At 37.0% G+C, this 16225-nt stretch overlaps 1 protein-coding gene across 1 annotated transcript; it reads left to right on the top strand.

The window, feature by feature from the left end:
• The first annotated feature begins 1624 nt into the window (after positions 1–1624).
• On the top strand, positions 1625–10815 carry LOC102234150 (tetraspanin-3-like). The gene is made up of 7 exons (XM_005794883.3): positions 1625–1833; positions 6395–6586; positions 6753–6827; positions 6951–7055; positions 7516–7650; positions 8560–8643; positions 9484–10815. Exons 1-7 carry the CDS (start codon positions 1774–1776, stop codon positions 9562–9564), a joined length of 732 nt encoding a protein of 243 aa, XP_005794940.1. The 5' UTR covers positions 1625–1773; the 3' UTR covers positions 9565–10815.
• Positions 10816–16225: the final 5410 nt, after the last annotated feature.

The raw sequence follows: 16225 nt of genomic DNA on the forward strand, positions 1-16225 counted from the left end.
CGATACAATCAATTGTACCAAGCAAACAAGTCAGGCTTAGTTAAAAAATACAATAATAGATGAAAATATTTAAATAAAGACTACTGGTTTATTGGACCTCCAGGATTTTATTGACAATTTCTCAGGAAAGACATAGAGCCATCTACACGGGGACATTTTGACCCGACATGCAGATCTTCTCAGTTGTCAATCTACTGTATGTTGTATTAATAAAATATAATTTTGGGGATAGGATACCAAAGCTATCAGGGTATGTTGTCCTGAATGCACCACACCAATCAATCAAGTGTTTAACATGGCTTGAAGGTCATTCTACAAATTAGTTTATGTATAAAATGTTCTATTAATTACAAAAGGTAGATAGAAATCACATCCAGAGTTTGAATGCCCATGGCAACATTTGTTCAGAGATAAAATAGGTCAGGCCATTTACTTCCCTAATTTATTTCTCACAAAACTGTAAGAATTAAAATTAACTTTGTCCAGCCTGTCTGACGTGATTTGTCTTCCTGACAAAGCCAACATATTTTACAGTTTTTAACACTTTCAACTTAGAGCCTCATGCCATCATGACTGACATAATAACCACAGCTGTATAAAATCATCTTTATGATGCTATTGTTTAATGACTAACACCCTCGCAATTTTCTTTTACTTCATATCAGTAGGAGCAATATCACGACAGCGCAAGAACTGGTTTAGTGGTGTATCATATTTCAGGTGCCCTGTATTAAATTTTGCAAGTCAATAAGACATTTGACTAGTTGGATAGAGTTTGACTGTCTCTTCTGCTCACATGTCATATAGGTCAAGATCCTAAAGCTAAGGGAGCTCAGTGAGGACAAAGTGTTTATAAAAAAAATAAAATGAATAATGTGGAAAACATGGGTTAATCATAATCAGTGTTGTCATGGTAGAACTTTTACAAGAGAAAGGAGTTATTGACTGTCCCACCATGCGATCATTGTTTGATATGTACAGATAAGTTAGCCCACGTGCTAAGCCCCCCCAAGCTACATTAACCACATGCTGAATCGCTAGATTTACTGTAGGAGTGAACTGCTTTGTGATCTGTAGAATATGCAGATAAGACAACTGCTTACGTCAAAAATGTAGTAAAAGCTGAAAAAAATATCATTAAAAATCTAGAAAATTTACCCTGGAAAAGTATGGCATTTTGAAGTGGAAAAAACCCTTGAGTAGATACTAACACTGACCATGGACTGAAGATTTGGGAGTTAAAACCAGACAAAAGGTCATTAAGTCCTAATTCCAGTGAATTAGTCTTTTGATGTCATAACTGTACCACACAATACTCATCAGAATCATCACTGGTGAGCATTGTGTGGTACCAGTTTCATTTGCCTAATTAATAAAACTTACTGTGAAGTATCATCTCACAAGAAGCATTAACAACGACCACTCTAGGGCATTTCTGTTGAAGATTTCTGACTTGTTGCTGTTTTTTTTTTTTTTTTTTTTTTTATAAAGATAAATAAAGTTAATTCACTAACAAAATGTTTGCCCTGGATTGTAACAATGCTCTGCTGCTAAATCTCGAACAGTACCGTCAGTGACCCCTCCCCTACTGTTGAATCCAGTTACAGCAGTCATGTGACCATGTGATCACAGTCAGCGCAGTCAGCCAGTGAGAAGGAAACTTGTGACTGCGGCAGAAGCAGCTGGAGCGTGGCCTCTCACTGCGAGATTAAAGAAAAGGGAAAGAATTTACAGGACAGCTCTGCTTCAGTCTCCTCAGCTCAATCTGGCAACATGGACTGCGGCATTTGTACGTCCAAGACCATCCTGCTCTTCCTCAGCTTGCTGTTCTGGGTAAGTGTGTGTGTGTGTTGGGGGGAGGGAGATAAATTTGCACCTGCTGAGATTTGATTGCGGACTATTCGGGGAGAAACCAGAAGCAAATATGAACCGAGTCTATTTACTTTACAACTGCCGCGTTTTATTATTATTAATGTAATTATCATTAGGTAGACTACGCGTTTACAGAAATTAAAGTTGCTTTGATAAACATCACAGAAGGGAGTCAGCTTTAGTGGACAGTAACTTCCTTATTTCTATGTTGTCCTTCCTATGTAGCTCACAAAGGCCGGATGTGGGGCTTTTTTTTTTCATGGGGAGATTTAGAAGAACTTATGAAACCCCCCACCCCTTCTAACATTTCCAGTAATTCTGCTTCTCCTGTGACACATTTTCCAGGCCGTTTCTACGTTTTGTTTTAACGTAAACACTTTGGTCCGAGCTGACTAGCTCCCCCGCTGTGTTTTTCTTCTTCTTTTTTTTGAGCAAACTAAATAGATTTTTGGGACAATTTGCAACGGAGGTCCGTGTAATTACATTACTGTCTGATTTGCCCGTCTGTGGGGGAGAAAACACTGATACTGCCTGCTTTTATCTTAATACCAATCTCCATGTTGTGACTTCCTAATCTGTCCGTTTCGGTTTGCTCCAGATTGCTGCCCTGGTGCTGTAGGCCCTTTGCTGAAGTCTTAACTCAGCCTGCATGTAGAAGCGACGTAACAAAAGGTTTACCAGCGACTGAAAACTTGAAAACTTGATTTGTCTCAGTGTATTTTCCATAGATAACCACTGCGACATTGCGCTGATTAAAACCCTTTTCCGTGTGGACACTGTCACTAAGGGAAGAAGACTCAAAGTTAGGTGAAATGTTCATAACGTTACGGAAATATAAGAAGCTATTTAAAAGGAAGCCGCCTTTTCTATGTGGGGACATATTCGTTTAATTTTAGCTCATGAAGAGTGAGAACAAGCTCAACACTTGGCAAATAAAGGGGAGGCTGAGAAGAGAATCAATCAATCAATCAAATTTATTTGTATAGCACATTTCAGTAACAAGGCAGTTCAAAGTGCTTTACGTCATAAAAACACACAAAAAATACAGTCAGAAAACACAGTTAACATCATAGAAAAATTGTCCTATTTTTATACTTTTGAGCTCTCAACCTGTGTCTGTCATGGAATCTGCTGAATTTAGAAACTCTGGCAGCTTCAGGGTTACAATAAAGGGGATACTCAAAAAAACTGTTACAAATGACTGTTTCAGTAGCCATGCTAACCACTCTACTTACAAACATAAGCTGTGAGTGGAGTCACCAGCTCAACATTTGGCCTCAAAATTCTGTTCAATGCCTACATAAGAGGGTCCTGTTTTTCTGTTTTGTTGTTACAAATCAGCAACTGTCATCTCTGTATATGGAGCAAAAATGTCTTTAATTTAGCCCTCAAGCAAATGAAACAGTCATTTGTAACAGTTTTTTTGAGTATCCCCTTCAGCATATTCCATGACGGACACAGGTTGAGAGCTCAAAAGTATAAAAATAGGACAGTTTTTCTATGATAACTGTGTTTTCTATGACCTAATAGGACTTCCAGTTTTTTACTTTCAAAAAACTGGAAGTCCTATTAGGGAATCAGTCAAACTTGCTTTTGTTTTGTCAGCTGTTTCCAAGAATCAGCAACAACGCAGTTTCATTTGAGGTTGTCCAAGAGTTGGGATTTGTTCAAGATGCAAAAAAAATCAAAAACTTACACAAAACATTAACTACTGTCCAAGACTTGATTTAAAATGTTGTTAACAGTGTCACTTAAAATGGCTTCATGAAATAATACAATGTCATACAGACACATCTAATTTTAGTGTTTTTATGAGACCAAAGTTAAACATTAAGTCAAAGTTTTGCAAGGACAAGAGCTGAAGTGATCAGCTGCTCTTCTAATTTTAAAAGCATGCATGTGGAATGTGGTCCAGTGAGTACAGATCCAACAGGTTCTGCAAGGAACTCTCCAAAAAATCATCACCACAGATTAAGAAACATAACCTCCGACAGGCTTTCTCAAATTCCAGCGAGGCGACGCGGCGTGTGAACGCTGTACGTTGTGTAAGCCTCTTTGTGCTGCATCATAGACACAAGATCAGATTTTCTGGGGAAATTAGGGGTTGAGAAGCACAGGAAGAGGTGCAGGGGAACAGGGATCAGGGATCTTGTGACTGGGGAGTGATTAGAGAACTGAGTCATGAGACCTAAGTCCATGTAAATTATTGTTAGACTACAGATAACACACATCTGTACATATAAAAAAAAAAATAGCCAAACATTAAAAGAGCTGTAAAGTTAAAGAGGACGTAATACTGAAAGCAGCTCTAATTTTGCAAACACATGAAAAGCAAGTTTGATTTTAGTTTTGTTGTTGTGTTATAAACGACTTCATTACCGTCTTGCCTTTTGCATGACTGCATGATTTTTAACACGCAAAGTCAAAAAGAGCCAATCACTCATAGTTATTTTTCATATGACCAGAGTTATTGCTTAAGAAACGCCACACTTCAGTTTGTTTACTTTCTTCTACTGCTATTGGACTTCTTTTATCAGTGACTCAGATTTAAAATCAACTCAATCTCAAGGGGCAAAGGGAAATTGAGCGTGTCAATAAAAAGATAAATGCTTTACCTTTGTCTCTAGAGCTGACCCACTTTTTTAAATTTAGGTTTAACTCACATTGAAATTATACAAGCAAAGCATGTTTACATAAAGAGATATGAAATGGTTTCGTATATGCAAAGGACTGACTCATGCATGGTGTCTTATGATTGGTGATGTCAGTGCTAAACAATGATAAGGTTGTGACTTGGTGTACCTTTTAACCCTGGAGTGATCACATGATTTCATATCACATGATATACAACAAAAGAAAATCTTTTCTAAGAAAACTTTACTGCTTTGCTCTTATTTTACAACCAAATGCATATGTGTGTTAAATCTGTAATATTTTTCACAGTTATGTAGACGGAACAAATGACTTTAGTAGTTTTTATTTATTTATTTATTATTATTTTTTAAACTTTTGCTACATTTCTTATTGTGACTTATTAATTAAATCAGGACAAACACTTAAAAAAAGGTTAAATCTTTGACATATTGACCTGTCAAACAGAAAGATGTGAGTGACTATTGTTCATCTTCTTAGAATGTATCATATTGTCTTTTTAAGGTCTGAGCTTTTTTTCCTTTCGCTGTAGCTATGTTTACAAGCAATCAATAAAGCTACAAAGTCCAGGTTCCACGTCACAGGGAGTTTTTCTCATCCACAGATTGACCCAGTTTTCTCATCTGCCTTCCTCTGCCTCTCTGTCTCTAGTCTAGTGGACAACAGTGCCTTATAGTTTTGCCTAGTATCTGTATAATCATTTATCTGACATGCAAAGAGGAGAGAGACTGCACCATACTCTGTTAGTCCTTTCAAATACAGCAGATTTTGTCTCAAATATATGGTTTATTGGGTAGTGTGAGGAGCAAACGAGTATTCAATCATAAATGCAAAGTTTGGACAGACTGGACTTTTAAGCAAGTTGGCCTTACAAAGCTTAGATGCAGTGTGTTGTATCTGACAGACTGTAATAATGTAGGCTTTTAAATATTAAACTGTGCTCATGGCTGCAGGACGTTAGAGTAAGTACTGTGTTAGGTTTGTGCTTTTTTTTTTGTAGAAGTTAGATTTACTCTTACTGTCAAGTAGTTGCTTTTATGCGTAAATGTGGCAACAAGGTATTGCTTTTTTTAAGCGAGAGAAGTTGATTATTATCTCAAACTTAAGCAATACCTGAACTATGTCTGGCCTTTAAAGAATACTGCCAAACAGAGATGTAAAAAAAAAAAGAGCTACCAAAGCAAACGAGGTGGATTAGTTGTCCTATCCAACAGCTGACTGTGTCGTACAAGATATGTTACTATGAAATATTGTCTCCTCTGACTGTCATGGTATCAGCTGTTAGCATACAGTCATGAGATTATCATACAGCAGCAGTCTTTAGACAGACACTTATTGGGACATATGGCAGGTCTGACTGCTGCCGGAGTGACTTCCTGCCCACAGCCATAGACAATGACTCTTTGAAGGGAGTTATGACATCACTTAATTTCCCAATAGGATAAATAAAGTATTTTTTTAAAATTGAACTGAGCCTAAATTGAATTGAAAGACATCCCACTTGAGCTGCACAAAATACTGAACTACAGTTTTCATTGCAACATATTAATGTGTGTAATCTCGTGAATGATAAATGTGCAATTATGGCTATTGTGCAGCCATAATTTATATTCTCCCTTCTAATAATATATTTGGCCAGTTTGATGGACTTTCATTGATGCCTCAGGTATTCATGGCAGACTTATAAGTTCCAAAAGCTCATAGAGACCAGTGGGAATATCGTGACGGTGGAAGAATAAAATAACATTCAGAATAATTTTAAATTAATTGCTATTTCGATATTTAACATAATAACAACAGCATGTTTTCTTGTCTAATGCTACTCTGGTTTTACTAAACTGTGCCACAAAATGTTTTCTTTGCCTCGCAGGGTGCTGGAGCAGCATTGGCCTACGTTGGTGCCTACATAATCATGAGCTATAGAACCTTTGACAGTTTTGTGGCGGACAAGCAGTCTCTGATCCCCGCGAGCATCGTCATCATTGCCAGCGTGGTGATGGTCGTCATCGGCCTGGTGGGATGCTGCGCCACGCTCAGAGAGTCCAAATTTGGCCTTGGCTGTGTAAGCATTTGTCCTTCTCTGGATCTTCTCAGCGTTTGTTCACTCGGCTGGAAGGGAATAGATTTTTAAATGCATGTTTTGCTCATTTCTTGCACAGTTCATTTTTCACCTTGTTTTAACAATTTCGACGTTCTAATTTCTTTCAACTGTTTCCCCTTTCTTGCAGTTCTTTCTGGTTATCGTGATAGTCTTTGCAGCTGAAGTGACTGCTTTGGTGTTTATCTTCATTTACCAAAGCAAAGTGAGTCAAAAATAATGCAATCTCACTAATGACCACATTTGTGTGCCTAATTTTCTATTTTATAAATGTATTTCACTTTACTTCCTATAGTTGAGATTAATTTTTCTACTTTGTGTCTTGCAGTCAGCGCAGATAAATCAGGAGCTGGAGCACTCGATGAATGAGACCTTTATAAAGTATGATGGAACCGATGTTAACTCCAGAGCTGTGGATGATCTGCAGTCTCAGGTTTGTCTTCCTGTCCACACCAATAGACTTGTTTTCTCAGCTCTACTTTCACACACATCAACAACTTTTTTGCTCTGCGTTCTCTCTCCCACCCGTGTGGTTTCATTTCCTCCCTTGGTTTTCTCTGTTTGCATTTCCTTCTTCTGGGAAGCCATATTAGTGTTCATGAATAATTATTGTTATTATTGAGCCTCCCCAGAATACCTTATCTGGAATTTTTGTCCAGATTAGGTATTTAGGCAAGCAAGATGTAAGGATGCAACGATCAAAAATAAATGACTTGACTGATAATGTCTCTATTGCTGTGCAATTGTGTTAATATAGGCAGACAAATATTTGTGTCCCATTTGCAATACTTATCTCAGTTGTTTGTCAAAAACAGTAATACATGACCTATGGAATTTTTGTTTACATAGGAGAAGTAAGTACATGTAAATAATTTTTTTTTTTGTCGTTGCAGTTGAAGTGCTGTGGAGTCATCAACTACACCAGCTGGTACAACACCCCCTGGTACGAAAGAAACAAAACTATACCTCCGTCTTGCTGCATAAACACAACTCAGTGTACCGGCCAAACCAGCCAGTTTTATCAAGAGGTAAATCAAACACAAACGTTTCTATCCACCAGGATGCAGTCATTCCTGATTGTGCCCTTGCCTCTCTCTGAATTACGCATTTTTTTTCTCTATTTTATTTTTGACATTGCAGATTAGACCAGACTTTATCTTGTATTTTGAAAAAGTATATTTCAGTAGCTGTATACTTTAACATAAAATAACTAAACCTGCTACTAGAGTCGCAACAGTCAGTTTTGAAGTTGATTTCTGACTTCTGTGTTTGTCTGGGGGTTTTTTTTGTTTTTTTTGTAAAGCTATGACCCACTGATGATGATTCAGGCTTCTCTTAAAAGCACAGTTGCTAAAAAAAACTGCTTTACATATTCAACTGTTGTATGTGATTAATGAAGTTAGCATCAGTAAAACAAATGGCTGTGTATTCTCTACAGAATGTTGAGCCTTATATTTACAGCCAATAGTTTCAGATCGTACTTGTTCAACCTTCTTGTTATCTATTGAATGTTTTGCTCTCTCTAAAAGACAGGCCTCCACACAATAGTATGCTCTGTCTTAGAAAATATAATTTCCTTTTAAATAGGTTCTTACATTTCTGTTCTTCCAACTTCATTTTGGAACACCTCATACAGACAACTCTGTATGAGGTTGTCTGTATACAGAGACAACCTCTGTATACATATTTGGAGGTGACACCTCCAAATATGTAGGTGTCACCATAGACTACAAGCACTTGGATATGTTTCGTTTTCTCCAAATATACCCCCACAAAAACTGATTTTGAGTTTCTGTCCAGCCAGTCGACAATCAGGGTTGGTTGAAAAGTATCTGATTTGAGTCTCCAGCTCATTTATCTGTGAAGATTTCTTTTGAGGTATCTATGACTCTCTTTGGGTAGATTCTAATACGAACTCATTGTCTTTGGTTTTATAGGGTTGTGTGGTAAAACTGGAGAAGTTCCTGCACGATGCGTTGAATTATGCCATGCTGGTCATCCTTGGGTTTGCCATCATCAAGGTAACCAACAGTTCATCTGTGATATAAGCTTTATTATGCATACCGGTGTACGGCATGTTTACACACAAACAAGGGCAAATCAATATTGCGCCTTTTAAGTACTTTGATTTGTTACCTTATTAATGACGATTTCAGATGTCAGCTTGTCCGTGTTGTACACCATCCATATTGGAAGTACTCCAGAATGGAAGTCAGCAATTTAAATAGTACGCATCTCAAAAGCCTCATGTACAATACCAGCTGTGTCAACATCTCTTAAAACAAAAAGGGGCCATTGTGGCATTCTCCCAGTCATTTACGGCAGTTACACACGCCACTGATCAGATTATGCTTTTCAAGGAGATTCTTTTTCTAAGAAAGGCAAACTCCAATTACCTCAAACATAAAAGATCTGAATGAAATGTTCTCTTTATTACACTGCATGTTGTTAGTTTTAATGTGGTAAGATAGGATTGCCAAAATCATTTCCACTTGCTAAATGCTTTAATAATGAGCAATAAAACATTTTACACAATGTTTTATTATGTTCTTCTAATACACAAATACCCCCCCCCCCCCCCCCAAAAAAAAAACCCCGAACTTCGCCTTAGCTTAGTAGGCAATTCTATAAAATACATAAAAAATTTGTTAGACATTTAAGTCTAAAAATGTGTATTTACTGTGTATATATATATATATATATATATATATATATATATATATATATATACTTTAAAAAATCTCTTGTTGTTTTGTCTCATCTTATTTCAGTAAATGTTTTTCACTGTATGTAAATATCTGTATTAAATTGTACTTATAAAGTACAGTAGATTGAAGATTATGTATCCTGTGTTGTTGCAGTTCTTTGGGATGCTGAGCGTCTGTGTGATAACCTGTAGAAGCGGCAGTCGGAGGAGTGGCTATGAGCCTCTTTATGCCTGAGACGCTTCCTGGAAGTCCCTGCTCATTTTCCTCAAAGGGGTCTGCAGACTGATTCCTCTGCACTGTAAACAACAATCAGTTCCTTCTACAAATCTAAAGTTTATCTCAATAATTGTACCTGCAAGTCATATTCTGAAGGGGATCATATGACAGCATGCCTCCTCAGACTGTAACAAAATTATATGTAGCTCCGTCCAGGTAGATTTATCGTTTTGAGTGCATCTACTTTCAGTCAACTTTCCATGAAGTAGAGCTACTTGTGCTGTCTATATGTCTCTTTGCAAACAAATTAAGAAATGGAGTCTGTCTGAAATGCTTGAATTTGTTTGAACTGTTTACTGAAAGCCTTACTTGCCCGATGCAGACTCTCCCATTAGATGTGATGTAAAGAAAACTCTCTGACGTTGAGGCCTCTTCTTTTACTTGTTTATCTTTAACCCTTCTCGCTTTTCTGCATCGTGTAGATAATCCTTCAAAGGACATTATTCTGTGAATGTACCTTAGTAAATGACGTCATTATATCTTTGGAGTTGTTTGCGATAGTTAACCAAAGTGTTTATTGCCTTATTTAGGGATCTTAAAGCAAACTAAATTGGGGGGAAAACCCATGTCTTTCTCTGGTCAGTTAACTGTATGGAGAATCTTTATGTTTATTATATTTCTAAATTAAAAGGGTAAATATTTCACAATGTTATTGATTTTTTTTGTTGTTGTTTTGTCTCCACTAAATGGCTATAGATTTTCCTTAAAAATTGTAACACGTTACCATTGAATGACGTGTATTAAAAAAAGAAAACTTGTTGCTTGAAAAAAATAAGAGTATGCACACCGAGTTTCTTAAGGGTGACCCACCGTGTTTATCTGTAACCTCCTGACTCGGCTGATAAGAGGCCCACATGGTGGCGGAGAGGGATGATGACTATTCATCTTACATGAACTTTGTCACTGTTTACAAAGATAAAAAAAAAAAACAACCTGCAAGTTACATTCTAGAACTTGGCATTCTTGGAACTTCCTGAGCAGTCCACAGCCAGACTTCATTGGAAGCACAAGTCAGCCAATTAGAGGGCTGTCAGTGTAAGAGTTCAGCAAGCTTTAGTTCAGAACTAAAGCAAAATGTCAATTTTGTGGTCTTAAGCTCATATTCATTTGGATGTGCAGACTGTCACTGTGTTGTATCCCACTCAAATTTACAGGACCATGTGGTAACATCCCTCTATTCAGTACATTACATGAATTATTGATCTCTAACTTTTAGTCTTGCTCTTCTTTGATTTTGATTTCACTTCCTGTTGTCAGTCTTTAAATTTGTGCATTGATGAGGATTTTGTAAATTGACTCTATTAAACAGAATAGCTTGAATAGGATGAGTTTTATTATTATTTTTCATAAAAGCATTTAACCCATGCTATCACTTAACATTAGACTAGTCATGAATCGTAAAGCTTAAAAAGAAATTTAAAATCTCACCAGTTTTGAAATAAGTTGCAGTAACAAAGAAAATCCAGTAGGAGGTGCAGCCGAGCCAAAACTATCACTTAGAGCAGTGTTCCTCAACCTTTTTTGGGGGGCACCGCTTCCCTGTCCATTATCCAGGACCCCCATCAAAAAATTTGTAGGCTTCTTTGCACTGAATATTATTTCATTGGTAATATTACTATTACCATTGTTGTTTTCATTTGTATGGTTGTTTCTGTATTTATCATCAAAAATCATTTCCCAGAGAACAAAAAAGCCATGTGAAAAGAAGTTATTTTTACAGGCGTCGGTGAAAAATGCAATGAATGGACAGTCAAGTTAAAATCGGTGGCCTAACAGCAGCCACAGTGGAAAAAAGTATTCTTGTTCTGTGCCATTTTCTGATGTTAAATCTTTCACAAAATGACCAGATGAAAGATGCACAACAATGCCAGTTAAACTTTAAACTATTTGCAAAAAAAAAAAAAACGGTGCTCTGCAACATTAAAACATGGATAGAACTGCAATCATATCAATCATAACTTTTCTTCTCTTCAGTGTTTCTGTCAATTTCTGGTGCTGCATCTCTGTGCTGCCTTCAGGAGAATGGGACATCCATTTTTATCATCTGTAAAATTTCACCCACATGGCATTTACTGTGCAAACCAGAGCTTTCAGTGGAAAAACAAAAGTTCCAGATCCTTTTAATGCCATACAAATATGGGACAGAAATATGGATTATATCTTTATATAGACCTGACTATTGATTCATAGGTTAATAGTTTTGCTGGACAGAAATTACAAAGACCAAGGCTGGTTCTTCCTTAAATCCTAATGAGTCAGATTGAAAGTATCATGGAGTCACTGAACAGCCTCATGACATTAACACTGTCATGAAAAATAATACTGAAGAAATAAATATATAAACTAAAATCTAATTAAAAACATAAATAAGCGATAAGGTCCTTACTGTTTTTGTCTGTAAAATATATTTCTTCTTAGTACTAGATGTGGTCCCAACAAACCCATGGCACTTTAACAATATTATCTTACCTTTTATCTGAAAATAGTGTCTGTTTTTTCTTGCCATACTGTCTTCTCTGTATTAATTATTGCTCAAAAGGTCTTGAGAACTTGCATGGCAATAAACTTGCCATACAAGTTTATTCCGCTGCATTTACTTGTTTATTCTTGCAGTTTGTTCTTCATTCATTTCCATTTAGTTTTCTTTGATTAGTAGTATCCTCTCTTGGTTTATTATATCCTCTTTAGTTTCTTTCCTGTTGCTAGTTTTATTTTATTGTTTTTATTAACGCTCACCACCAGTCATCTTCACTCTTCATGCCATTCACCTGCTGCGCCGCCTCATCATCATGTGTTTCAGATCATGTGTCGATTTGCCACTCATATTGATTCTTCACTGTTCAGCGTCGGATTCTCTTGAACGGATCTAGTTCAGATCAGAACTAGATCTGAACCCGATTCAGATCTAGTTCGTTGCTCCATTCTACGTCCTGGTTCTGATGTTTCCGAGTTTTGCTCAACGTGCGCGTCGTTTTTTTTCTCCTGTTGTTGTTTGTTTGTTTTTACCCCTACCGTGCGGAGACTGACGCAGACTGACGTAAGCCTTTTAAAACACCGGAAAAAATCCTTATGATTAAAATTCAAAAGTGCTGTGGTACTAGCGTTTCATACCGGCTCACTTTTAGCACCGGTGTTAACTCTATAAAATAAACGCTCTCCATATCGTGGTCTCACCCATGGAGGGAGTTCTTTATTGGTTCATTTATTCGTTATCGGTTCATTTTTCTGAGGAATACACAGTGAGTGTATCGTGATTTTAGTTACATAAGAGCGATATTTCCTTCCATGGAAGCGGGCGGCATCCAGACGGACAATAAAACACGTTTTAATATAAGTTGCTGCTTTGACGTGATCACAGCACTGACAAAACATATGTGCAAAAATCCTCAATAAAACATGAAATATTTGAAAATCAGACACCAGACAGACACGTGAATCACAGCGACGTCATCGGCCGGTGTAACACTGAACTGATGCGGTGACGCTACCAGCAGCAGGAGAAACTAACAAACACTGAAGAGAAGGAGAGCTGCCATCGATACAGTTGCAGCCAAGCATCTTTTAATGTTACACAAAACAGTTTTAGCAAGTTGCTCAAAGTCTAAACTGGCATTGTTGTGCATATAAGTTGTAAAGTTTGCCTTCGAGCAAACGCCCCTCACAGGAATTTCATCGCCCCCCTTTTGTAAACATTTCCGCCAGCGCCCCCTGCCGTCCTCTGAACGCCCCCCCCGTTGAGAAACGCTGACATAGAGCCTGTAGGGCTGTGCCTAATGGACTCTGAAGTCAATTAAACGGAATATGACAACACAAAATGTAAGCTTGTTTTCTTCAACAAAACAGACTACGAATATACAGTTTTACATATTTATTTTGCAAAGTAACATACGTGTTTGCATCGAATGATATGTGTCAGCTACCTGCTGATTTTTTCACAATCAGCTTTATAAGATTGTGTGCACAGGCAAGACATTTCACTCAGCGTAGAGACATCAAATATGTCTATTTTTATAACATATTTTTGTATTTATATATTCATAAACTTCAATGGAATTAACATGAAAGGTAAACAATATTTACATACATAAGTATATACTCCCCTCTTTCATTCAGTAAGAGGGGAGAGTTGATGAACTCAACATGAAGAGATAAGAGAAACTTTATTATCCATTAGAACAAATGCTAAGAAAATGACAAATACAACAGATTGAAATACAAAAATAACCACAATATACATGACACAACCAGAATACAAACATAGGCTACCACAACCTTCATTTGGGACTATTAGGAAAATTGTTACTGGGAGTGCTTCTTATATTGATAATATTTGAACCTTTTTCTATTCCACGTTATCATTTTTGTTTCTGCAAGTAGCAGCAACCTGTAATTACACTTAAGAAGCCGTTTTAGGTAAGCTAGGTCAAGCTTAACTTTCCCTGTGAATCTAGTACTGCGGAGCTGGGGAAGCACTACAAGACTTATCCCAATTTACTTTACATCTTTACAAAGCTATTGAGTCTGTGCTTATTTTTCAGGGTTAGGGTCTTAAAAGATCAAATAAAAGAAAATGCTTAAAACTGACTCAATAAAATAGGATTAAAACATTTTCATAAAAAGGAGTAAACATTAAAATTTCTCAAAGTTTGAGGGGATTGTAAAATAAAGTAAATAGAAGAGTTCATGAGAGTCCCCTCACTTCCAAAAGATTTCATGCCTGCCCAACTGACCGCTTGACCAGATGAGAAATGCCACAGGCCCACTGATGCAGATCAGCTGAAGTTTATCATGACTTTCTGAACACCTCAGCAAGGCCACAAGTTGGTGGCCCTGGGGTCATGCTGCACTGATGAAGTAATTAATGCAGAAAAAAAAACTGTCAAATATTGATTGCTGATGCTGCACAGGACAGATATTGTTTTTACAGGCTAACATCTCTGTTTTAAAAATATCTTTTCAAATCAGTGTTAAGAAAAATTCAAATTTTGAGAGAATCTTTGTGAATTTGGGGATTTCATTTATAAACTATTCCTTTGTGTACAATCTATATTTTATATGTCTTAAAATCATCTTACGGAAAACCAAAATAGCTTCCCAAATTAAATGTAAATCGACTATACTGACTTGAAAGGGAATCTCTAGCAGTAAAACCATGCTGATAGTGATTTTAATCAAGCTTCATATTCATTTGATACTTGATTTGCTTTTTCTATATTTACCCCTGGAGCTTCTTGGGTTTCTACTTTTTTGTGTTTTTTATTTTTATTTTTTTTATTTATCACTTCAGCCATTTCCAATCTTGAAAATGTTTTAGAACAAAACATGTCTTACAGCTAGAAATGAACAGATTTAGGATTTGTTTTACGGCAACATGGTTCAGGCATTGAATTTGCCATTGTAGCTCTTTTTATTCCCTTATGATTCAGTTCTGCACACCTACAGATGTGGCCCCTTTTCCTTCCCACTTTGTGCCATCAGCTCACAGGGAAAAATGCTCTTCACAGACATGCACAGACTGAGGCAGATGCCATCACCGACCTCTAATTTATTTATTTCTGTTCCCACTTACGCTGGGATCTTGTGAAGGGAAGTAACCCGAGGAGGGAACGACTGCATCGCTGCTGCACACTTTGTGCCGAAGGGAGATAAACAAAAGGGCAGGATCACAGCTTTGTGTGTCTTTGCACACATCTGAGCACGTTCATATTCAGAATTCCTTTGTGGCACGCACAGCTGCACTGAATGCCTTTCCTGGATTTGTGTCAAACCTGCTAGTTTTGTTGTAAATCTCCAAGCTTTTAGATCAAACAAGCGTCGAAATCCTCGCTCTGGACAAACAGATTGAAGAGCATCACCTTGTGATCTTGTTTTTGACATATTTGGCGTAAAAATATTGCGCCTGTTTTGTTTGGTTTTTTTATTCAAAAGAGCATAGCAATGGCATTTTTGATAAGTGTTTAATTTTTTCTTCCTCTTTGGTTATTTTAAGGAGATGTACGCAAAGTAATAATCACACACTGCCAAGACCTGGAACAAGTCCCTCCTGTTATATGCAGCCAGTGTGAGTCTGTTTCTGGAAATAGCCACCCACAGCTGACACTGTGATGTTTCCATTTGTCAGACGCTATCAGTGTTAATTAGAGAGGGCAGCCACAAAAGAGGAACAGAGCTACACCAGAGACACTGAGAACAAAGACTGAAACAGACCGGAGTCACAGTATCATCCACATTTCCTCCAGCAGCACCAACCTTCTAACCTTTAGATACGACCTCATGTCTCATTTATGCTTTATTCCCTATTACCTTTTCAGTTCTCTCTGGTCTATTTTCTTTTTCAGTTCCTAATTTACCGTTTTTTTCTATTTCTTTTGTTGATTTATATCCATGATTTTCTTTGTTTGTATTTTGCTAATTGTTTTTTTTTCCATCATGCAAAGCACTTTTAACTTAAATTTTTGAACTATTCATCATTTCCTCCACTCTGAAAAAACTTAAGTGAATACTTAGAAGTTGTAAGAATGTTTCAATGAGTACAAACATGGACATTTTTACCTATTCTAATTTTTAACCCTAGCAGATTTTAGTTAAAAAAAAAATCATGAGTAGATGTTAAAAAATG

The sequence above is a fragment of the Xiphophorus maculatus genome, chromosome 12 (genome assembly GCF_002775205.1).
Source record: "Xiphophorus maculatus strain JP 163 A chromosome 12, X_maculatus-5.0-male, whole genome shotgun sequence".
In the NCBI taxonomy this organism is placed as follows: Eukaryota; Metazoa; Chordata; class Actinopteri; order Cyprinodontiformes; family Poeciliidae; genus Xiphophorus; species Xiphophorus maculatus.

Coding starts and splice junctions, on each gene's coding strand:
- LOC102234150 (XM_005794883.3), top strand. CDS start 1,774: ATGGACTGCGGCATTTGTACGTCCAAGACCATCCTGCTCTTCCTCAGC. Junction 6,828..6,950: donor TCTTCATTTACCAAAGCAAA/GTGAGTCAAAAA, acceptor TGTGTCTTGCAG/TCAGCGCAGATAAATCAGGA. Junction 7,056..7,515: donor TGGATGATCTGCAGTCTCAG/GTTTGTCTTCCT, acceptor TTGTCGTTGCAG/TTGAAGTGCTGTGGAGTCAT.